General features: G+C 38.6%; 1 protein-coding gene across 1 annotated transcript in view; it reads left to right on the forward strand.

Annotated features, from left to right (window-relative positions):
* Positions 1-10,951: 10,951 nt before the first annotated feature.
* Positions 10,952-26,207, forward strand: part of SLC13A3 (solute carrier family 13 member 3) — a gene marked incomplete at both ends in the record, with an annotated part of 44,027 nt that continues 28,771 nt past the window's right edge. The window contains 2 exons of the mRNA XM_083357657.1: positions 10,952-11,062; positions 23,613-23,878. Of these exons, the coding sequence (XP_083213783.1) occupies positions 10,952-11,062; positions 23,613-23,878 (377 nt within the window). The remainder of the gene's footprint in view (positions 11,063-23,612; positions 23,879-26,207) is intronic.

Here is a 26,207-nt window from a genome sequence, read left to right on the forward strand (position 1 = left end):
AATGTTGGGGTCTCTCACATAGACTCTGTAATTGGCACCAATGGTTTGTACTCCAGAAGCCTTCTGAGAGTTACATTGATGGTGGAAATTGAGAAATATGAGGCTTACTTGCAGGGGAGAACACAGAGCATTAAAATATAGTGTAGAAATTGTACATACATATTTAGAAGCATGCTGAGTCCTGTCTGTTTGAACAGCTGAATTGATAAAATCTTTGACCAAACAACATGGGGGCTGAAACGAGGGCAAAAATGCACTCTTGATAAAGCCACGTGAATAGAAAAGCAGTGAGGCAGCAACTTAAATGTGACCTGACCTGCATTCTGACACTCTTTCACTGCAGGATGCACAGCAGCACATTTTGGCTTTCCGTCTGAAATGGTCATCTGTGAAAATACCACATACTGTGGCAAGGAGATTAAAATTTGCCTACAGAGAGCTTTGAAGAGGTTCATTTCTAATTATGAATGTTATGGTGTAGCTATTACAATCAAAGCCATGACTGTTCCCTGTGACTGCAAGTAATGTGAACACAAACAGATTGGCCCCCGGATTTTACAGCTGGTGGGACCTCTGAGAGGCAAAGTACTTCTGACCCTGTTTGCACAGCACTGTTAACTTGCAAACACTCCAACCCAGTTAATTAACCTCAACAACAATTAACTCAGAGGGAGTTAACTTCAGTGCTAAGCTCCCCAGGACTACACTAACTCACTCGTTCTGGTCAGTAGTGTCATGCAAACTGCTAACTGGGGAAAATAATTGTTCATTTCCACTTCTGAGGCAGAACTGAAGCTCTAGAATGGTCCATGAAAATGGAAGTTCACCAGACATGAGGCCTCCATCTCCTGCTTGTCCTTTTGCTTTGGGTACATTGTGGGTGGATGAAATGGAACTGAAGATGTTGGTGTGTTAAGCCCACTTGATACAGCCTATGATGGTGCTAACCTTGAATTTTTTTATTTACCCTGGTAACCAAAATAACACAAATGGTATTCACCTTCTTCTGAAGTTTCTTTCTGTACTTCAAAATGAGAGATTCCGAATTAAATAAGTTAATGGGATATTTTTCCCCCAAATTAGGAACTCTTGATTATTTCCTGGGAGAAATAATCAAATTACACCTGGAAGTAATTTGCAGCTGGCAACAAGAGTGGAAATTATAATGGCCTGTCTACTAGAATCAGGGTGTGTGACTTCCCAGGTGGAAAAAAGACTTATTTTGAGAAATGAGGAAGAATGAATATTGGTAAAAAATACCTGTGGATTTACTCAGCAGTAAAAACAAAATGCCATAGCTAAGTGCTGATGATTGGATTAAGCATTCAGGCTGGAATAATAATTGCACTTATTTTTGCAAATGCAAAATTGTAAACGGGTAAAAACAGTGACATCCATTTAAGGTGAGTACTTGGGATTTTTTTTTAACAAAATGATTTCTGGGGATTTTGTTTTAAAACGGGTGTCAAACTGGAGGCCTGCGCGCCAGATGTGTCATGAGCAGGCCACGCACACCCCAGCTCTGCAAAGGCAAAAAACATCCCGATACGTCATGATACGTCATGTGACGTGATCGAGTGTGATACCCATGTTTTAAAAAAACAATTGGTAAGAGGGGATGATATTTCCAGATTCTATTGCTGTATTCTGATTTCCTTGCCTAAGTTTGCTTATTTTCTATTACTTTCAGATTAATTTATTTTATTTTATTTTTATTTTTATTCCATTTATATCCCGCCCTTCTCCGAAGACTCAGGGCGGCTTACAAGCTTAGCAGTAGCCTTCATATGCCTGCTTATTAGGGCTTTCGCCCCCCCCCAGCGGCATTATTACAAAGTCAGCTTAATTGCCCCCAACAATCTGGGTCCTCATTTTACCTACCTCGGAAGGATGGAAGGCTGAGTCAACCTTGAGCCTGGTGGGATGCGAACCTGCACTAATAGCAGGCAGCTGGTGTTACTTAAGGAGGCATTAGCCCACTGCTCCACCAAGACTATGCCCTGTTTAGGATGACTGTGCCTCAGCCAGGCTTCCTTGCCTAAAAGTACTCTTTATTTAAGGAAGGAAGCTGTTTAATATAAGCAGTTAATTTACTTTGAAAGGCAGGGGTGTCTGCACATTAAAACTGAGTGGAGCTTTTACTGTATTGCCACAGGTCTCTTGACCTTTTGACCAAACCATACAGGCACACCTGTTTTGAAGCATATGTTCAACAAATGAAAATTGCCCTCATTTGTATTTGTGCCTTTAATAAAAGATTGGACAACTGAAATCAGCAAGTGATTGTTTTCACATGAGTAAAATTACTAATTAATATCTATAAAACAAGCTGCTGTTAAAGATACAGTTACAATGACTGCAGTTAAAAGTCGGCAACCTGAAAACCTGAATATATTTTAAAAATATTTTCTATATTGATGGAAACTTGAACAGTATTTTTCAAATGGAAATGAATACAATATAATGTAAAAGCAAACCAAGTAGCGTAATTTGATTGAGCATCAAGAGTTGAAAAGTGAAATATTGTCCACAGCCAACAGATGTCGCTCTCCCTTTTTCAACTAAGCTCTGGTCATTGTTCCTTCTCCAGCTGTGGAATTTATATATATTTTCTTTATTTAATGAAAAGAGAACAAAGGGAGGAAAACAGTAGAAAAGAACTGTTACAGTAAAATTATATATTATAAACGCTGATTTGTATTTCACCTTTAACATGTAATTTAAAAAGGTATCTTCAATGACAAAGAAAATACTCTGCAACAAATTTTCCTATATAATACCTGTATATATCTTTATATACAGATGTAGGCATTTGGGCATGTATGGGGTTTCTAATGAAGTAAACTACAACTGATTTGGCTACAATGGTCTGTACAATTTAGAAGATGCATTTCTTATGCTCAAATAACTTTATATTCCACTCTCCTATTAAAAATCACAAATTAACTTATAGCTCTGATTCTTTAGAAAGTACATCCATGTGTGATCATTAAGAGTTGACATCAACTTGATGGCATATAAATTTAATAAATAAAAAATAAATTAAAAAATGATTTTTAATAATAAGACATCAAATACAAAATCCAAAGAACTAAAGGCAATGCAATTGAAAAGTCGTTCATTTGTGTTGTTCATGTTGGCAGTGCCAACACCATAAAGCTCCTTTTGTATGTACTGCCAGATTCATCTAGTTGTTAAATGACTTACATATCAGCACCATCTTAAATGTGAAAATCAGTGGGAAGACAGTGAGCATCACAGAGAATAAGTATGATTTTGATGTTATGTTTTATTTTATAATTATGCCACAGTAATATTCCAGCCAATCTAAAGCCTCCCAAAAATCTTCCACAACTCAGAAAAGAATCTAGATCAGTGGGATGAACAGACCCAGATGATCCATTGGAATCTAAGAAGATGTTAGAATATTGTTTTTTTCATCATTAGATCATACTTTTAAATATTGATGTTTTTATAATGTATCTAATATATTGATTTCTAAGTGCTATATTGTTGTCATATACATTCTAAATAAATAAATATTTTATATTGGGGGTTTAGACCCAATTGTTTTGACTGAACTGGTGATTGGCAGGGCTATTTCCTGCTGACTCGTGATACAGAGAAAAGAGTAGACTGAAGCTAGAAGAGTCAACCAACCAATTTGCTTATCACGTGCTTCATATGAAAAATCAGGACAGCATTATACTGGCATGACTGGGAACAAACACAATAGAAGCTGAATAGGGATCAACAATGGAGGCAGTAGTATAGTAGTACTGATACTATAGTTTTCTGCAAGGTAATGCTATAATTCAGCAGTTGGAAAAGATCCTATTCCATAAAGGTGAGCATAGCTTACCTGGCACTACAATTATCCAAAGTTAGCAGGGCATTCTGAGATGCCGTCCACCAGAAGTTTCATTTGTGATTGTTTTGTGACTTGAGGATTTCCTTCTTTCCAAATTAATCCAATAATTATTCAATTGAGCCTTTCCTGTGCATACCTCCACTGTAAGGTGCAACTTCAGCTCACTGTGATAGAATTGTTTTACAGCTAATATATAATTCTATCTCTTCCATCTAGTACTTCCATCTCTCTTGCTGGATAGTTATGTAGGAAGTACAAAGCTTGTCTGTCACTGTTACAAGGTTTGTTTATCAATGTCTAGAACAAGTACTAAGAAGTATTATGGATACCATAAAAATAGAAAAAGTTTAGTTGTTTCGTTTTCTTGTTATGGAGATTTTTTTCTTAAACACATCAGATCAGTGAGGCTGAAGGCAAATCCAGCTGATAATTGTCCGTCACTCTCTTATCTTTCTATGCTTTGATATCTTCTTCTACTGTATTTCATGATAAAATGTGGCATGAAAGTGGTATTTTTTTCTTTTTCCCTGTAGCTGAGATTCTCTTATTAGCTCCCTTGTTGAAATGGCTGGTTTTGCATTGCCTTCTTGTCAATTTTCTCTGTTTATGGAACTGAAAAGCTATAGTGCCTGATTTTTTGTAATGTATCAGTTATGGCAAGATTTGCTTATGTATAAATTGTTATTTTATGAGGCAAACTTTGGGTACAAAACAATTCTCCTAAATTATATCTTTTTGCTGCACGTTTCACTTTACATGCATAAAAGAGAGCCTTGGTGGAGCAGTGGGCTAATGCCTCCTTAAGTAACACCAGCTGCCTGCAATTAGTGCAGGTTCGCATCCCACCAGGCTCAAGGTTGACTCAGCCTTCCATCCTTCCGAGGTAGGTAAAATGAGGACCCAGATTGTTGGGGACAATTAAGCTGACTTTGTAATAATGCCGCTTGGGGTGTGTGTGAAAGCCCTAATAAGCAGGCATATACATAGAATGAAGGCTACTGCTAAGCTTGTAAGCCGCCCTGAGTCTTCGGAGAAGGGCGGGATATAAATGGAATTAAAATAAATAAAATAAATAAATAAAATAAGTGAACATATGTACATAAATCCTTGCATTCATCTGGAATGTAGACACATTCATAAACCTGACAGTGGAGTGCTTGGTGGTTTATTTAAAAAACAGCATGTTGTGTGAATCCAAAGACCCAGTCATTTCTGGCTCAGGATCCAGCTCCTATTAAGTATAAATAACTCAATTGTTCTGTGTAATTTACTTTAATTCAGACAGCTCACATTATGCATGAAAAAAGGATTAACATATGATAATTGTCTGAAGAAGCCTTAGATGACCCTATAGAATGAGGGTTTTCAAGGCACAGCCATACATTTTCAAATGCACCTATGAGTTCTGGAATTTCCCCAGTGTTAGCTATGATTACATCCTGACCTAGTAGATGGAGTAAATTTGCATATTTTCCCTTCATTTTTTTCTAGCAAACTCTTGAAATGTTTTTTTTTATATGTAAGTTAGCCTTTGACATGGAAAACATAGCTGCTGACTCAGCCCTAGTAACAGAGCTTTGACATTTGCACAGGTTCTGGCTAAGATCTTTTCAAATAGAAGGATCTTTATTACACAAGAGCACATTATCAATTGTTGCCAAATTGTTTCAGTGTAGAATCGGTGCTTCCTTATTCTGGATAAAGAGGGTGAACCTGCCACCAGAATAAATGAATGGTCAGAGAGCATAGGATCATGTTCTAAACAGGTTAATAAATAGAAGTACTGTAACCCAAATATTCATTTACTAAAATAACTTAAGTATACATGTCCAGTCTTTTTCAATGGAACTGTTCTTTACAGGATGCCTTATCAACTGTTTATATGTAACCTTTGACATGTATGTGTTTCACTGCCCTTTAATCCTTCATTTCATTCAATAGTCTCCCACTTGTTCTCAGTGGCCTTTAAGTTTGGTGGTTCATTTTAAACCCCACCTTGATTTGTTCTAGTTAGTTGTGGTGCAAATTGATAGCTTTTAGTTAATACCAATACAGTACAAAGTATCTTAATAAATCCCTCATTCTATCCCTTAAGATGTGCTGTGGTGGCACAGTGGTTAAAATGCAGTATTGCAGGCTAACCCACTGCTCACTGTCAGGAGTTTGATCCTGACCGGCTCAAGGTTGACTCAGCCTTCCATCCTTCCCAGGTCAGTAAAATGACGACTCAGATTGTTGGGGGCAATATGCTGACTCTGTAAACCACTTAGAGAGGGCTGTAAAGCACTACAAAGTGATATTTATGTATAAGTGCTATTATTATTGCTGTTTTTGGGACAAAAGAGAATGTGTATTGTAACTATTCCATCACATGTAGGATATCTTTCTTTCCATTTACACTGATGATAGTGATGCTTGGTTTAAATTATAATTCTGCAATTTAAATTTTATATGATTACAAATGCAACCTTTCCCATTCAAGTTTCAGTCAGACATTTTCTTCTCTATATATTAATAACTGAAGTTCTGGATGTAAGCATTTACTTATTTATTTGTTCAATTTATGAGTTGCCTCAATCTCTGCATTGACTCTAGATGATATATAGTATATTTTAAAAGGTAGGAAAAAAACAATGACCTAAACTTTGAAACATGTTAAGCTTCTTTCAGGGAATGTAAACACCATAAACACCAAGGGATTAATATTTGAATTTCAAGATGGGGTCACAAATTGCCCTGCCCCAGGATTTGCTGTGAAGCAACACACTTAGAGATTTTGAAAAAATAGGATACATCAGTAGAGGGTTATTTTTCCAGAGGACTGGGTACCATAGAAAAGTACTTCTATGTAATGTGTTCAGCATAAGTTCTGAAAGTGGGCTCTGAATTATGGATTGGACTAAAATGGTCCACTGCTATCTTTTTCTATATTTACTTCCCCAGATTTCTCATTACTTCCCTTCATCCTATATTGAGTAGATTTTGTTCTAATGCACCAGGGTGCAGATGTTCACTAAGAAAGCTTATGGAATCTTATTTGAGCCAAGAGAGAGTGTGATATAAATATGATGCTGAAGGCTAGCTAGCACTTTCTTTTGCAAGATGACAACTTTCCATTTTTAAATTGTTATTTTTTAAAATTAAATATCAGGTGGGCCATGGAACAGGAAGTATTTTCAGGCTCCAATCTGGGTTGGTCACTGGGACCAGAGGTTTAGTTTTCCAAGCTTTCAGACTCATGCTGGAGTACATCATTCAGGGAACTTCTCTCTCACCAGAATACTACTACTATGTGTAGTATTTATGTGGTGCTTAGTTGTGTGTGGCTTTTTAGTTGTTAATTGGGGTGTTGATAGTCAGTTATTAAGTTGTTGGCTGTTGTTTCCTTTTGTTAACAAGTCTTCAGTTCCTACCTGATAAACTGGTGGTAAATCAGCACTCCTGTTGACTGACCAGTTTCCCAAGCTTCAATAATTCCCCTGGCTATTTTTGTACCTGCTCGGTCAACAATTTGAACAAATTGACTGTACGTCTTTGTTCATTGCAGTGTGAGGCTACCAATGAGTTTGGGTCTCCTCATCTGACCACTTGCTTGTGTTCTTGCAGTCTGATGGTTAGATTCCTCCTCATCTGTCCTACATAGTCACAGGGGCAATTCATGTAGGGGATCCATTAGATTACATGAGAAGTGTATCCCACCTCCCAGTGTATTGCAGGCATATTAGCATCATTAGATACCATGGTGGGTATCCCAGATGTAAAGGATTAAACATTATTTTGGCTTAAATTCAGGAGAATATCGGAAATTCATTTGTTAATGGAATCAATCATATGGGGATGGGTGGGTTTTCCTTTACTGTAAACCTTTAAGGAGAAATTGGAGTGTTGTCTGAACTATTCTATATTTGCCTTTGGAACAACATCCCCTGGGATCCCATTTTACTTGTCTTCAAGCCATATTCAAAAATCTGTCCTGCCAACTAGGCTTTGGGTTATGCTTCAGGTAGCCCTTTTTTCTTGCAGGGAATGAGTGGAGTGATGTAAAAATATATTACAGTACATTGTCCATCTGACAATTGCTGTATGTTTACATTATACTGTTTTTCTTCCTTTTAGATAATGTTGCTGTTTCTTTTAACTTCATGAAGCTGTCCAGAGTTGCTTTGGTCTAGAAATCTGACAAAAAAATCAATACATAAATGATTAGGCTTGTTTATTTTTTATCAAGCAAAGACAAAGGATACCCAATCTATAACTTCAATTTGGAATTTGATGATTCTGCATGGGCTTCCATTATTCTTCCAGTTATGTTGGACCACAGGTCCCATAATTTCTAGATTGACTGGCATTGGCTGGGGGTGTCCTGATTCTGGGGACATTTCATCTTTAGTTTTGAATTCAGAACTATTGTGCAATTTGGGGGTCCTGCCTCTTGCTGGAAGTGCAAACAGTACCATACCAACATGCAAATCTACCTTATGTAAGAATTCTTCTTGTTCCTAGGTTAGGAGGCTCTGCTCAATGTCACCCATTCTTAAATCACCTCCTCTTTGGACTATTGAAGTGCACTGTCCATGGGGTTGCCCTGAAAGAACATGTAGAGGCTGCAATTGGTCCAAAATATGGTAGTGCAGAAAACATGGGTTCACCGTGGCACATCTATATAACACTGCTGTTCCACAAATTGCATTAGCTTCCTATAAAATTCCAGGTGCACTTTGTAATCTTAGTTTAAAGCTATTCATGGGGTAGGGCTCAATTTGCCAGACTGCCTATTTCTGATTCTTTGCCTGTCCCATGAGATCTGGCAGGGTGGACATGCTTCAAATCTCCTCTGTGAAAGAGTCACCTAGGAAACACATCTTCTTGGAATAGCAAATCTTCGGTGATATAAATGGCTCTAATGCTGTTGGAATTCCAAAAGCTTCATTTTCTTCTAAGTATTGGGTTAGTTGGATGAGTTCATCCTGTCCTGCTTTTAGATTGGAATATGTTGGCAACTTGGCCTCATTTTTTTTAATAGGCCTCATCAGTGCTTTCTCCAAAAACTGAACAGAGAGGGGTGGCCACTATGAAGACTAAATTGAAGACTCACCCATACACACACACACACACACACACAAAGTGGATTCATGCTGCACAGAAATATATATATATATTTTAAAGTGGGGAGCACATTTACTGCAGGTAGTTCTTGACTTGTAATCATTTGTTTAATCACTTCAAAATCATAACAGCACTGAAAAAAGTGATTCAAGACCAGTCCTCACTACAACCATGGCAGCATCCCTATGATCATGTGATTACAATGCAGGCTTTTGCGAACCAACATATTTACAACAGCTACAGCATCCCAGAGTTACACGATCACCATTTGTGACCTTCGCAAGGGGCTTCCAACAAAATCAATGGGAGAAAATCAGGATTCTCTTAATCACTGTGTGATTTGCTTAATGACCTTGACGAAAACAGTTCTAAATTGGACATAACTCAATGACCACATCACTTAGTGATGGTAATTCCGGTCCCAATTGTGATCAGAGGCTGAGGACTACCTATTTACATTTTTCATTTCCCATCTTCCTGACCTTCTGATATTTTTGTACCAATTCATTCATCAACCTTCTGAGACTTTGGGGTTTCTTTATTCCCCCATGATCAAGTGACTCTTTCAGGATTGAACATTATAGTTTTGATGGAGGGGAAGGGAAGGCCCAAAAAGAGCTGCACATCAAAGCGTTGCGTTTGGACACTTGCCCTGTGGAACAACTTGTCCCCTGGTGTGAGGTTGGCCCTGACGCTCCTGACCTTCTGGAAAGAGCATGAAGGCCTGGACTTTGCCAGATAGCTTGGGGCTCTAATGGGGGAGTATCACAGTGGAGGGGGTTGATCAATTAACAATGGATCAATTAACCTTTTCCCCCATCCTGCTCCTGCCCAACCCCCATTTTTTAATTGGGCCATGAAGCTCTGCAATTTATAATAACTTATCTATGTTTTTAGTTTATATAGTTTTTTATTTTTTTATAATTGTCAACCGCCAGAGTTACCTTCAGGTAAGATGGGCGGCCTATAAATTTTATAAATAAACTACCCACAAGTGAATTCCACGGAAGTGGAACGAGCAGACCTAGAGCAATACAAAAGAGGGCAAAGATGGATTTGAGTATAGGCAAATCCAAGACTTATGACTACAATTGATCCAACATTTCTGTTGCTAAGTGAGACATTTGTTAAGTGAGTTTTGCCCCATTTTACAGCTCTTCTTGCCACAGATTAAGTGAATCACTGCAGTTAGTGACACAGAATCTGGCTTCCCCATTGACTTTGCTTGTCAGAAGATCACAAAATGTGATCACATGACCTTGGGACACAGCAACAGTAACTGTGAACCAGTTGCCAAGCATCTGAATTTTGATCACATGGGGATGTAAGAAAGGTCGTAAGTGTCAAAAAACGGTCATAAGTCACTCTTTCCAGTGCCAAGTTTGAATGGTCACTAAATGAACTGTTGTAAGTCGAGGATTACCTGGATTATCCCTGCTCGAAGATGACAACCATCCGTTGGGCAGACTGACGTCCGAGGACAGGCAATGGGAGTCAGACGGGTGGGCAGGGCTGACGCCTCGTTTCTTTCCGGCCTCGCGCCGCTCTGATCCCGCCGCACTTTAGGGATCATTTCTGCCCTTCCACTTTTCTCGCCGCTTCCTCACGAACCAACCAGCAGAGTTTTCAAAAGAGCCGTGCGCCTCCTGGGCTGGGGCTGTTGTGGCGCTGAGCCGCCCTCTCGATTCCCCTCCGGCGGGTAGACACGGCGTGAGGGGGCGGGCCCCGAGGAGGAGCCAGCGGGCCTGGAGGCTCGTTTTCCTGGGTCCGAGTGCTGGTACGGAGTGGGAATCGGTCGGAAGAGCCCCCTGCTCCGGTCCGGCCGGCTATTCCCCCCCGCCCCCCGCCCAGGTAAAAACCTTGCCGCCTCCTCCGCCTCCGCCTCCTCCTCTCTCCTCCCCTGAGATAAAACCTCGGTGCCGGCGCTGCGGCCGGTCTCCCTTAAGCCGCTCCCGTGCGGGTGTTTGTCAGGGTATGGCAGCGCTCGGAGCCGTAGTGAAGAAAGTGTGGTGTATCCGCCGCTATTTGGTGATTCTGTGCGCTCCGCTGGTGCTGCTCCCCATCCTCTTCAGCTTACCCCCCAAGGTAACGCCTTGCCCGCCATCCTTTGTAGGGTATTACTTGCACTTCTGGTAGCCCTATAAGAAGCTTCTTTTCCTTTCCTGCTTTCCTTGACCCCATCCCGGACTCCGTGTCCCTCCTCTGCGGAGTAACCACCGAGCTGCTCCAGCCACCAAGTTGGGGGCCCCAGTCTTTCCAATTTTGTGTTTAACTAAGATAAGCTACATCTGAGCGGGTGATGTTTTCCTCTTAGTGTGGTGAGGGAAGCGCGATTCAAATAACTTTCTGACTGTCAGCACTGGCATGTAGTAGTTAAAGCAGCGGGGGTGGGGGGAAGTACTACGTCCTCTACTTTGCTGAACTAAATCTCTGCCTTCGTTATTTCTTCAGTAAAGCAACATTAGCTTCAATTAAGGTTATGTCTTTTCATAAAGTACTGTTCTCTGGAACAGCCCAGAGATTCTGAGACCTTGGCCCCTGTTCCTCTTCCCCACTTCTCTGGTAACTTGATTTTTTTCCCTCCCTTTCCCTCTTTATCAACTATCCTACTCAATGTCCCAACCACTTAATCCATGCCATACCTCTCTGGTCTCTCAGGATTTTAAAATATTGCTATCATATTCTATGGGAATAATTACTAGCTTTTTGATCTCAGCAAACTTATTTTTTTATTTCAAATATTTTTATGCTGCCTTTTCCTTTTACAGTTCAGAGAAGCTTAAAAGTTGTTGGCCTTCATCTTGGTCTCCTATAATTTACTCATTGTACATCCCAGGGAATTTGATTTTTGATGACTGAAGGTCATAATGACTCAAAACATAGCTCTAATCCAGTGTGTTTGAAGAGCAGCAACTTGGAAATAACTGACATTCCCAAATAAGAATCTTTCAAAATACACGGTGACTTTCTATGATAGTTGTTCTGTATTATATGCACCAAATGTATTTCCTTTCTTCTTTTCCAGGTTTCTTCCCTTTCCCCCCAGCCTTTTTATCCCTAGGAAAAAATTGCCTCAAAGGAGTATTTTTTCTTCAGATCTAAATCATTAATCTTTCTGTACAAAAGCAATATTTCTCTGTCTTTAAAGTTCCAGTTTCTTCTCTGCTGTGTTAGAAGACTTGCAGCTGTAGGAGAATAACTCTTCCCTACCATCCAGTCAAGAATACTATAAGCCATGTACTGTTCTCTCCAATTAATTCTGTCCAGCTAAACATTGTAGCAACTGCTCTCTGGCCTGATTCCCTGGTACAAGATTGTCTCTTAATGCAGCATCCTTCTAAGTCTGAATATTTTAACTGAAGAAGACTGACTATTTCAAGTTATTGGAGAAACCTTCATTCCATTTTGTAAAAGAATTGTAAATTACAGTTACAGATTGCTTTTTCATTGCAAAACGAATGTAGTTAGTTTGGTTCAAGAACTGCCTCTCATTTATATCACAAGGATAAGAATATTTTTTCCTGGAGAAATAACCAAAACTTGATCAGTACTGTTCTTTCAGATGCCAAGTCCAGACAAACATTTTTGTACCAATAAAGGAGAATATTTATAGCTCAGGGTTGAAATGAGGGGTCCTTGGTGCTCTCTGAGCTTGGTTGTTTTCTTGCAGATGTTTCATTACCTGTACTAGGTAATACCATCAGCGCTAGTGACAAAAACATTTTTGTTTCTGTGCTCCAAGCAAACATGGTCAATAAAATAACATCGCTTCATTCCAATTTTTGTCTCTTCTTTCTTGGTCATTGCTTCCAAAATATTTTGTTGTTCCATTTTATATTTTAATCACAAAAGATTTTGCAGAGAGAATGCTCAGAATAGAATAAGTAAATTCTGTACATTTTAATATACAAGCAGGTTCCATTGTAGTAGTTTAAGATTATAATCCAGTGCAATTTATTTTTAAGAAAAACTATAAAACAATTTGATCAAGAGTTTTTTAAGCATTTTTTTTGGTCCACTTCCTATATTTGTCACTCCATGCATAGTTTGCTATATAATTGTAGATTATTTTTAGCTCTTCAGTACATTTATAGGTGATACATACTGATGTACAATAATATTAGAGAAGGAATAGGATTTTTTAAAAATAGAATCAAACAGAAAAATGATACAGAATTTTCTTATAAATGCTAGGATTGTCATCCTTTTTTCCCCTCTTGCCAAGTTCTAATTGAGATATTCAGAGCTTTGTTGACACAAGGGAGACCAACAACTAGGACACCCAATTCCGATTGTCTGACAAAATGTCACTGTCTTACCTGCAGCTTCAGTCCTTAAATGTCTTTCAGATTAAAAGATCTGCAATCATGTGCAATAAAATCCAGCACTAGTGCTTTCAAGGACTGTCTCTCATTGTATATTGTATTTTGACCGTTCCTGAATATGTTCAGGATAACGGTGTAGCACTGTTTACCCAATTTAATGTTCTTCAGCTACATTGTCTTTCTTCTAAACTGCATTCCCATCAATCAGATAGAAATCTTGTGGTATTTTTCCTTATACCATGAAAATGAAATTGTTTCTACAGGTAGTTCTCATTTAGCGTCTGCAATTAGGTCTAACAGCTCAGTCATTAAGCAAAGTAGTTGCTAAGTGAAAAATCATGTGACTGCAAACGTTCTTATGATTTTATACAGGATGATGTGTACTAACTGACCATAATGTGAACACAGAACTGAGAAAGAGAGAGATGCTGTGAAGACGGTAAATGTGGACAATAGTCGCAAAATTATTTTTTCAGCACTCTTGTAATTGCAAACAGTCACTGTCTGAGAGAGCTGCTAAGTAAGGACTACCTGTATTAATGTAACTATATCATGTGACCCCCTGTTAAATTTCCTTATCCATTGATCTGCTTACTTGGCAGAGCTATAAAACTCACTGGAAATGAAGATTTTTCTTTTTTAGTGCCTTCAAATTAGTCTGCACTCCTGGCAATTGCCTGAAGAAGTCCATGTGGTTTTCTTGGGACATTTTAGAAGTGGTTTGCCATTGTCGTTTTCCTAGGGCTAGGCTGACCCTAAGTCTCACTATAAGTCAGCTTTGCCTAAAGCAGGACTGGAATTCCCGATATCCTGGTTTTTAGCCTGGTGTTTATAATCATTACACCAAATTGGATCTCTTTAGAAGCTTTGTTTACTAATTAAACTTTTTCTAACTGCATTCAAATACACGTTCACACAAACCAGAATGAATAGAAAAATACTAAGGCTCTTTATTTTTACCATTGAAGATAGTGTTTTAAGATGGCTGGGGTATGAATCTGGCCATTTACTTGGAAGTTCAGTTGTTGGATAAGACAGTGTGGGATTTTTTGCCTATACATAGGACATCTCCTGGCTTTTTCTTCTACCTTTTTGAGCCATAGACTCCTGGCTATTTTCCAGCCTTGAGCATTGGGGACATCTATAATGTTGTGTTGTTGTGTGTTTTTTTTAAAAAAACACACAATTCTTTCTGGGCTAAGAATTAAGTCTTCCCAATTCACTAGTTTCAGGTTTTATGACCTCACATTTGACTTCATAAATGTGCTGCCCTAAATTCCTGGTGAATATAAAAACCACTGTTTTGCTATTCATTTATAATTCAGTCCTTTGTAAAGAATTTCTGCTGATGAAAAAGGGCAAATTGGTTTTTTCTGTCGGAATTGGCTTTATTGTTTATATGTAGTGGATGTTTTTCTTTACATCACCTATGCAACATCTGTGGGAAATAAGATACGAACATTACGCAAGGCAGAAACTAGAAATCTTGATCTTTTCTCCAATACCAGTGGACAAATATGCTTCCTATAAGTTTACAGATCTCAGCAATAAAGACTGAAGGGGTTCCGGCTTTCTTTTTCTTGAACAGGACTAGAAGCTCCTTGCCAATCAAAAATCCTATGAAAACAGGTCCTTGACTCCCAGGAAGTATATTCTTTACCTGAGACACTTCCTATTGAATTAGTAATGTGCAATAAAAAAATTAAGAAAAATATTAAACAGTAACTACTGTTTATATATAATTACAAATAAACATGATAAAAAATTAAACATTAAATATCAAGGAGACAGGTAACTTTCTCTCCCAAACCATTCTTCCCTCAGTAGGAGAAAAGAAGTAAGTAGTACATTTTAAGGCAGTAATTTTCAAGCTTGGCAACTGAAAGATATGTGCAATTCCCAGGAGTGAATGTGGAATTCTGGGAGTTGAAGTTCACACATATTACAGTTGCAAAGATTGCAAAAACACTTCTTTAAGGGAAAGTCTAGTTTAAACATTGAATGTACATATCCACTCTTTTTCCAACATGCAATTCATAGGCTTCCAGTCACCATTAAATGTAGATAATGTCTTTTCTCTAATCAAGAAAAAATCAATTTACTGTATTTTCCGGCGTATAAGACGACTGGGCGTATAAGATGACCCCCCCAACTTTTGAGATGATTTTAAAGATTTTTCGTCTTATACGCCGGAAAATCAGCGAGCCCGGGAAGGCACGCCCTCCCCTTTCACTGTGGACAAAGCAGGGCAGGCTGGCGTCTGGCGGGAGCCGGCAGGGCAGTCCTGCGCACGCGCGCGCTCCCCGGCTCCTAAGGAGTCCTCGGGGAGCCATGGCAGGCGCCTCACGCTCTTCCCTCTTGAGGCAGCATCGGCGGAGCCATCCGGCATCGGGCGGGAGCCGGCAGGGCAGTCCTGTGCACGTGCGCGCACCTCGGCTGTTAGCAGGACTGCCCTGCCGGCTCCCGCCTGATGCCAGACGGCTCCGCCGATGCTGCCTCAAGAGGGAAGAGCGTGAGGCACCTGCCATGGCTCCCTGAGGACTCCTTAGGAGCCAGGGAGTGCGCGCGTGCGTAGGACTGCCCTGCCGGCTCCCGCCAGACGCCAGCCTGCCCTGCTTCCTCCACAGTGAGAGGGGAGGGCGTGCCTTCCTGGGCTCGCTGACTTGCAGCCAAGCCGGAGCCGAAAGGGGCTTTTCCTTCCACCCACCCTTTGGAATAGACACAAGAGCTCCCGGGGTCTGGCATTTGCAAGGGGGAGGGGAAGGGGCTGAGAGGCTCTTGGGGGTGGGAAGGGAGAGTCACGGAGGGGGGACTGGACTAAGGAGGCTTGAAGTTGCTTTGCAAGAATGGGGGCGCTCAATTTATGTACTATTTTCCGGCGTATAAGACAACTGGGCGTATAAGACGACTGGGCGTATAAGACGACCCCCCAACTTTTGAGATGATTTTCATGGGTTAAAAAGTCATCTTATACACCGGAAAATACGGTACCAATTTCAAAAAAATCTGTCGGTTTCACCAACCAGTCTTCCATAGTGGATTGTGTAGAATCTTTGCATCTCTGTGAATATAGTAATCTTGCTGAAATAATCATATTGAAATATTTTTCTACTGCATTTTTCTAACTGTTCATCCATTAATCCTAAAAGGAGAACTTCTGACTTTAGTTGAATGACCTCTATTTAATCTTTGTCCTTTTTTTTCTGGACAGCAGTGTATACTTACAAAAAAAGGACTGATATGGCCTTCTCTGCAATTTTAGAAAGGGGATTAAACTTGGTTTTTCAAACAGGCTTTGGGAAACAGATGTATTGTGAATTCTTTCCTCTTTGAATATGATATGTTTGTTTGAATTGAGTTTATATATCTGCCCCTGACACACAGGTCTGTAAAGGTACTTTTTATTTTTCTGTATATATTTAGCAAGGGACGCGGTGGCTCAGTGGGTTAGGACGCTGAGCTTGTCGATCAGAAGGTCGGCAGTTTGGCGGGTCGAATCCCAAGTGCCGCGTAACAGAGTGAGCACGTGTTACTCGTTCCAGCTTCTGCCTACCTAGCACTTCGAAAGCACGCAAAAATGGAAGTAGAAAAATAGGGACCGCTCCGGTGGGAAGGTAACAGCGTTCCGTGCGCCTTTGGCGTCTAGTCATGCCGGCCACATGACCACGGAGACGTACTCGGACAAACAGTGGCTCTTCGGCTTTGAAACGGAGATGAGCACCGGCCCCTAGAGTTGGAAACGACTAGCACGCATGTGCGGGGGAACCTTTACCTTTATATATTTAGCCTTAGTTTGGTTGCTCAGAATTGAAGTGGCATTTAAGGTTCATAAAACAAAAATATTTATATTTATTTAAGTATAAAATGTCAGGTGGAGTGTTGAATTTGGCAGGTATGAAGGAACCTGTTGGGAACACAAATACTCATGACTGTATTAGGTACGCTTATACCAGATGAAAGTGTACTAAAACTTTCCATTGTAATACTGCTAGCACTTGGATCATACTGTGATTGAAATAAAACAAGAAAACAGTTTTGCTGGATCAGATCAGTCTTACCTAGTCTAGCATCCAGTTACATAAAGTGTTGTTCACTTACTTCTGAGTGATACCGAAACAGAGCTTGCTCCTGTTGTCCCTTCCAGTAATACATAATTCAGAGCAATTCCTGAATTTCAGATCCTGAAAGCAGAAGCAGCATTTATTTAATAAGCAGTAGCCAATAATTTCCCATTAAACTGTTGATTCTGTTTTAAAGTCTTTTGCCCCTACATTAGTGGCCATCAGCATGTCTTCTATTACTTTAGTGACTTCTCCATATTAATTCCTCAGAAAAGCATTTTTTCTCTCTTTGTCCTGACTCTTTTGCCAAACAGCTTCATTGGCTAACTCCTGTTTCTAGTGTTTGCTTTGCTATGAGTATAGCACAGAGATGAGCAACCTATACCCTAGAATTGCATGCTCAGACACAGATACAAACACAGACACACACAAACGCACACAGAGTGTATCTTAGAGGCTTCACTGATCACTTTTGCTGAACGTCAGTTGTGGGTTTCCAGCTATTTTGAAACAGCAAACACAAATGTTGCAATGAAATCCATGAAAAATGCTTAGCATGGAGGCAGAGATGGAGAAGGGAATTCTAATATCATCTTGCCCATTAAACTTAGGAAGGATAACAGTCTGCCCAAGGTTTATTTGTAGATGGAAGGGAATGTATCCCAGTTTTGTTAGTTTTGTCAGTTTATTAATTGTAGTCAGTGTTTTTCAGGCTTGATACCTTTAAGATGTGGGGACTTTAAATCCAAGAATTGTTCAGCCGGTATATTTATTTCTTTTCTCTGAAACCTTCCAAAAAAAAGAAAGATTTTGGAAATTCTAAGATTTGAAATTGCACAGGCTAATATCTAATAAGAAAATAATTCATTTGTACCATTAATAAACAATTTATTTTTTGCTATTTTAATTTTATTTACTTTTTTCCTACTCTACCACATTCATAGTTTACAGTAAAGCAAGCTATGATTTTCCTATTCACGATACAAGAATTTTATTGTATACATCCTACATATAATTAGCAAGATGCAAATTGGTCATCATTATATTTAAGAGAACTAAATCTGAGGAATAAATTTCTGGCACCTTCTAAAATGGTTAATCACATCACCTGTTCCCTCCTATATAATATGTAATAAGTACTTATTAACTGGATTTTGGTGCTTTCAGTTTGTTTGCCTTCTTGTCACCAACCATTCCCAGCCTCTGTAATATTATCTCTAACAAAATTATCACATTTTAGTCCCATAAATATATTTAATAATTTAAATATGATGTACATATTTAGCAATGTATTGAAAATGTGTGTGTGTGTGTATTAGCAATGGAAATAAAACACTGCTTTTTTAAAACAAAATTGGTCATCATTATATTTAGGAGAACTAAATCTGAGGAATAAATTTCTGGGACCTTCAAAAAAATGCTTTAGTATTCCAAGAATTTAAAAACCGAGACAATACTTGCAGACAAGCTGTTTCACAGGTTTGCTGCTATTTTCTTGTCAAATGTATTATATGTGCTTATATTTCATTGCAGAAAATACGTAAAATATGATTTGAATGTAGATTACTATAATAATGAATTCAGCTTAAATTTGTAATTGAATGAATCCAAAATTGATGTGATTCAACTCTTATAGTCAGCTTTAATTTTATAAAAAATGTTCACCAAAGGCTAAAAACTAGTTTAGTCACATTGGGCAATAGGGTTATTGATAGATTATTAAATGTAAATTGCCAGAAATAGACTCAGAGAAATTTTAGAAAAATTAAAAGGAAAAATGAGTCCTGGGGAACATGATGTTGTAATTGCAATTAATATCAAGAGGGAAGAGTGCTGTTTGGTGATAACCAGAATCCCAACACAGCAAGGGGGGTCAGTGTAGAGAAGCATCTGCAAGGAATGAAGGAATTATTAAGAAATCAAATGTATTAACAAGTAAATCTCCTCTATCAAGTTAAGTCAGCTTTGCTTGGTTTGTGAGTATAGCCATGGGGAGGGGAAGATTAAGATAGAAAAAGATGGGATGATTTATTTGTGAAAGTTCCCACAGAAAATTAGGGAAATTTGGCTAGTATTTTAAGTAGAATTTGATAAAATTCCAATGACCTCTCTTCATTGCTTCCTTCTCTTTTAATATAATCTGTAGTAAGTATACTGTATCTGCATGTGCTTGGATATCAATAAAAATCAATGTGCTTGGTTACCAATAAAAAAAATCAATGTTCGGATCTTCAGAGAATTTATTTGTACCATTCAACTGAAATACTTGGTGGTTATAGCATCCAATGCAAAAGTGCTGGAAAATGACATCTGTTTTATATATACTGTTATATATATACATGTCCATCACATTCTTCCCTTTCCAGACAAGTAGCATTATGCAGACTTCAGAAAAAGAGTTATAAATAGCACGCAAAAGATCCTACATAACAGACGGGTCATTGAAAGGGTTCATGAACTTGCATCTTTGTTAGTTAGCAAATACCTTTTTTGGTTCATGAATCATCTAAATGTCTCCTTTCAAATCAATGAAATCATTAAATGCAAGATCACAACATTGAAAGTATTAATATTCAGGAATAGACTGCTTTAATTTAGTTTAATTCCGAAGAATCCTGGGCACAGTGATCAATTCCCAGCCAGCAATGGTGTCTAAATTCAACCAACCTGCTAAAAGGGATGCCCTTGAGAGAATGTTACAAAAAGTTGAGGTTGTAACTGCATTTGGTATTCATACACTGGCTGGGGGATTCTGGGAGTTGAAGTCCAGATATTTTAAAGTTGCCAAGGTTGAGAAACATTGTTCTGAAGAAACACTGAAGATAGTTGGAAGTTACTGTTTTTTTTTCTTTTTTACCTTGCACGTATTAGTCCCTTCTTTCTGATCTTTATTTTTATTTATAAAAATGATATAATAAACTAATAAAAATGTAAAAAAGAGACAATGATGCAAGGGTGAAATCATTATGGAGTCTAGCCTATTAGGCTGGGAAGCTCAGTTTCTCAGTCATTCAACTCATGGGTCCAAATCCAAGGTGGAGTTATGCCTCTCCATCAATGAATTAGAGACTAGGACGGTATAGCTAGCTTTACAAGCCTTTGTGCCACAATAAAAGGGCACCGTATTCAGATTTTGGCAGTGTCTCCATAAAAGCACACTTGAGCATTCAATGGGGGACAAAGCCAAAATGGGCACCAAAATCTAAGCTTCAATGCCATTAAGCAAAGAGTCAACACAAGGTAATTCAGAGTAAATCTTTTGCTATGTATTCTAGTTGATACCAGCAAGAACGTTAGTTCTACATACCTATCAATTTAGGGAAACTGACATGCACCTAGGCCCTATTAATTCTATGCAGTGCTACTGAAAAGAGCAGCAACATCTTCAGAAGCAGCAGCTCCCAGTTTCATACATTCAACAGGCACATTTTGTGATAGACAGCAATATGTACAGAAAGAATATTATACCTGGAGCTCCCTCCTTAATGTTGAAGTTCACCTCTCATCCTTTCCAAAAGAGAGTCAGAGACAAGCGAGCTCCAGAAATCTTCCTACACTTAATATATGTATTTATATATATTATTCATATAATTAATATACGTTACTGTATATATAGCATATTTTTGAGCAGGAGAGATATTGGAAACTAACCACACTGCTACTAAATATCCCCTGAGAATAGTAGAGTCCACCAAAAAGGCCACTGTGATTATTGTATACTTGAGCTTGCACAAGACACTCCAAGGAGGCCCACAATTTGTCCCAATATTGAAAAAGTTCTTTTCACAGCTTTTCTGCCATCTATATACTGTAATTCTGAAAAAAGGATGCTATATAGAAGAGGAAAAGGCAAAACAAAAACAGTGAATGGGTGGGAGGAGAGAGAAGAAGAGGGAGATCACAAAAGGAAGAAGGCACAGAAATATCATGGTCTCTTTTAGAGCGTTCTGTAGACCATTGCCCTCTATGGGAGATCTTACTCAGCTGTCAGTTGTTGAGATGGAATTCAGCCATCTTGGTAATTGAAAACTTTTTGCTGTTGATTAAATACAAAGTTATAGCAAAGGCAGATATTAAGAGATATTTTGAGCAATTATTCCCACAATCTTGTAATAATGGCATTCTGTCTGCACTGATGGGAATGGAAGTCCGAAAATAAGTAAATAAGAGAGAACAATGACGAAAAATATTCTTTTTTCTCTGTGGTAACAGATTATGTAAAATATGTCTTGGATAACTGAAGAAAAAACAACTCAGCTGGCAATTATTACATAGTTGGAAAATTAACTCAGTCACAAGACTCATAAGAAAGTTTGCATTTGTAACAAAAAAGTCATTTGAACTTTAATCAAGTCAAATAATTATTTTTTAAAAAAAACATTTGGACTCATTCAGAGGCTGTATTAAATGAATTGGTCATTGCCATAGAGCACAGTAAGGTAGATGTCAAAGCTGGTGGAATCAAGAAAGATGCTATTTACATATTATTCTCTTTCCATGGGAGCTGATGCCCTTTGACCAAATTCACCATGTGGATGCTTTGTGCAGGAATTTTGGTTCCCAAAAGTTTTTATGTTAAAATTGAGAGATGGGAAATTTGATTGCTTTGACAGATATGTTCAGAAACCTGTTTGGAAACCTGAAGAACAGGTGGACAACACAAATAGCCCATTTGTCAGGACTGCAAATTCCCATTTTTTCAAATTACATATGATACTTCTTTGCAGCCAGTTCTCAAAACTTTAGAATTACATTGCCTAAAGTTGGTGATCCTGTGGCTGTGACTTCTGTATTCGAATAAAGATTAATCACTTCATATGGCTTGTGGAAATGTAGGTGATGTTATTTACTAGCACTTTTATTGGTCAATGACAGAAATAAAGTTTCTGTCTAGTAAGTCTTGTTGCCAACTCTTGTTGCCAACTCAGATTCTGCATGCTGCATTTAAGTGGGTGTTTAAGTAGATTTCTTAGTTCAGCTTGTATAGTTTCCATTCCAGTATGTGCCCAGCACTTATGAAATATCAAATGATGAGCTAATGATAATGTTCTTCTTTCCTTGGCTCTTTTCATACTTGGATTTTTTTCACCTGAATGACTATTTTATTTTCTTATCTGATCTCTCTCCATTAATGAAATTAATCCATCTGATGCATATCTTTAACTTAAAATTCTACTTGCATCTTTAAATCCATTTAAAAAAAAGAAATCTACTGAGTGCTCATGTAGAGCATAAATGATTTATTTATTTATTTATAATCAACCACACTTATAAAGCACCTTTTGCATAATTCAGGTATTTCTTGTTTATAGTCAAACTTTAATATGATAGATCACTATTATAATAAATATGAAGATATGCAGTGGTATAGAAATGCACAAGACAGGGTGGAAGCCACCTTGAGCTTCATGGACAGACTGACCCCTTTCTGTCAAAAGAAAATTGTACCTGGTTCTACTGAGCTGCAGAACTGCCATACACCCCTAGAGAATGTCAGCATTTGCGTAGGCTGGCACAATGGGTAGGGGCAAGGAAAGCAGGCTGTAGGTGGTAGAGAACCTCAGTGGGTGCTGATTAGGGTAGCTACTAGATGGCTTTAAAGAGCTACAGAAACACTTAATCTTTGTTTCTATCTAGGGTTCATCTGGGTGCAAACTTTCAGCCCCCGCCCTTTCCCCCAAGGGAAGCCCAAGATGCCTGGCTCAGGCATCACCACGGATATACTTCCTTGAAGGCAGCTACTAACACTCACTGATGACAAGTGTTGGTGACAAGAGGAAAGAGCTACAGCCGTAGACAATGGTCCAATCAATGAAAATTGAATCTGAAAGAGGAGGGTGGATGAAAATACGGCAGAAGGCACCCTCCATAGCTTTTATGGAGAGTGGTGTACCATCAGACTTGCATGATTCTGTTTAATATAAGCAATAATAATACATACTGCTAATGGGATTTTTATATTTTTTTCAACCTGAGTTTTTATATGTAGTTTTACCTGTTTGTTCTGTGCCACTCCGAGTTACTTTGATGAAATGGTCAGCTATTTACCTTTGATTAAACAATATATCAATTAATCTTGCAAAAGTTATACTCCTGACTGTGATTGTCTTCACTCCTTTGCAAGGCTAACAGAAACCTAATTTGTAGCGTTGCTATTGTAATCAATGAGAATAAAATATGAATGACAAAAGTCTTTGCAACTTTCCAAGTGGTTTAGAAATCCTTTATAATCCTTTTTTTTCATTGCAGGAAGGAAAATGTCTCTATGTCATTTTGGTGATGGCGATATATTGGTGCACCGAAGCTCTGCCTTTATCAGTGACTGCTCTTCTCCCTATAATTCTGTTTCCTTTCCTTGGAATTCTCCCAGCCAACAAAGTTTGTCCCCAATACTTTTTAGACACCAACTTCCTCTTTTTGAGTGGCTTGACTATGGCAGCTGCCATTGAAGAGTGGAATCTGCATCGTAGAATTGCATTAAGAATCCTTATGTTAGTGGGAGTCCAACCAGCCAGGTAAGTAATTACAGGAGCAACTAAAACTAGAGTTTAGTTGTGTCCAAAATAAGAAAAGAAGGGGTAGATTAACACTGCATTTGTCACAGTGACCTATTATAAGGCAGAAATGTGTGGATCCCAGTCACGTATTATTTGTTATATTTATTTCCTATCCTCCAAGAACAAAAGATGGCATAAGGTACTCTCTGTTTGCACTGCCTCCCCCCCCCAACCACAATGCTGTGGTGTAGGTTGTGCACAATTATGCAGTAACCTTGCCTGGCCTTTAACCCAGGTTAGTCAGATTCTTTTTTTTAATTTGTTGAATTTGGATGATGAATAGCAATAGCACTTAGTCTTATATACTGCTTCATAGTGCTTTACAGGACTCTCTGAGGGGTTTACAAAGTCAGCAAGTTGCCTTGAACAACCTGGGTCATCATTATACTGACCTTGGAAGAATGGAAGGCTGAGTCAATCTTGAGCTGATTAGGGTCAAACTCCAGGCTGTGGGCAGAGTTAGCCTGTAATACTGTATTCTAACCACCATGACTCCTGTAGTTTTGTTTAAAAAGATTTCTATAGCGTTTTCAAATAAGCTGGCATGGTATGGTATGATGTATGGTATGGTATAATGTATGATATGATGTATGGTATGGTATGGTATGGTATAGATTTTTATTTGATTTGTATGGTGGCCTGTCTTGTCCTGACCACTCTAGGTAGCTACCTACATAGGAAAATACAATAAAAATAAACACAACCACTTGAAAATCTATGATAATGTAGCCTTACAATAAAATAGAATTAATTCATCTAATTGTGTCCCCTGTCTGATTTACCTGGGAGAGCTGGCATCAGTCTTGCAAGTCTGAAAGTACAGAATTCTCACCACCACTTCCATAGGGTGGGTCCTTCCTAAGCTAAGTCATTAGGAACTCCTGCCTTTCTTATCTGATTGTTTCCTAGGCAGCATCTCTTCTCTTCTTCCCCAAGGTCATCCGCATATTCCCTTACGTTATGAGACTTAGATTTACTTCTTTGTGATTTCATTTAGAAGCAGCTATGGTTGAACCCACTAATACTTGCTTTGGAGTTTCCTGGTGGAAAGAACTTCTAAGTAAACATCCCTAAAATTATACCATTCAACTGGCCCCTGTCTCTGGAATATTCTCCTTTCAGATATCAGGATGACCCTGTTGGCTTTTCGCAAGGTTGTGAAGTCTTGATTGTGAGCCCAGTCCTGGACCCAACAACCCAAGTGTGTTAAGGGCCCCATATCCTGGTTGTATTAATACCTGTAAGAACAGTTTATTTGATGCCATATGTATTTATTTTGTGCAATTTAGCTACTTTTAATTGTTATTATGACTCATGATGTATACCACTGAAAGTCACTTATTGAGACGGGCAATTATAATAAAATAAAATAAAATAAAATGGCTAAACTAAATTTTCAGCTGATTTTGGGATAAGCTTCATTAAACTCCATGTGTAGACTTGAATAAATATATAAATCTCCCTTTGAAATGATGGAACCCGAGTGATTTATTTTTAATGTGTTTCCCATATGGGGGAAGGGAAATGATGAAAATCACATATTGCTTAACATAAATGTCAAAGATTAAGTCACAGTGATAACTTTAGCCAGGGGTCACAATCAAGAGCTAAATTGTCTCTGTGAATGAGAAGCATGAATGAGAAATGACTCCAGAAAACAAGTTTCACAATTCAAAACATGTCAGGAATATAAAATGCAGTGCATGCTTGACACTGGTTAAATTAAAACAGATGTATAGCTTAGGTTGCCACAAAGCTATTGCAGGGGTTGGCAATACGTGATATTCAAAGATGCAGTTGGACAGTTGGCCACACTAAGTAGAGCTCATGAGGATTGGAATTCACTAACCGCCGGCAAGTCCGATTCCATATATTGTCCATCTCTTCTTTACTTTGTACAATCTGTTGCAGTAGGCATGCAGGAAAAGAAGCACTTGGAGTTAAATGACTAGGATATTGTTTTCTTTTAATAAAATCTCCTCTATGTTTACCTGGGGTTCAAAAGTTCAGTCTGAAGTGCAAAAACTGGAGTGATAGTGGTGCTGGCCTTTAAGGATCTCTTGATGGCCTTTGGTAACATTGGGCAAGGTATCTTTCTGGATTACTTTGGAAGGATTAGTATGGAGGGCACAGTGGTTACAGTGGTTCTTCTCTTTCTACTGGGGCAGGTTCCTGTCAGTGTTGGTGGGGGTTCCATGTAGTGTTAAGCCCCTGCTTTGCAGGTTTCCTCAGGACTCTGCTCTCTTCCCATTCTTGTTAAACACCTATATGGGATGATGCCATCAGT

Source organism: Vipera ursinii (genome assembly GCF_947247035.1).
Source record: "Vipera ursinii genome assembly, chromosome: 3".
NCBI classification, from domain to species: Eukaryota; Metazoa; Chordata; class Lepidosauria; order Squamata; family Viperidae; genus Vipera; species Vipera ursinii.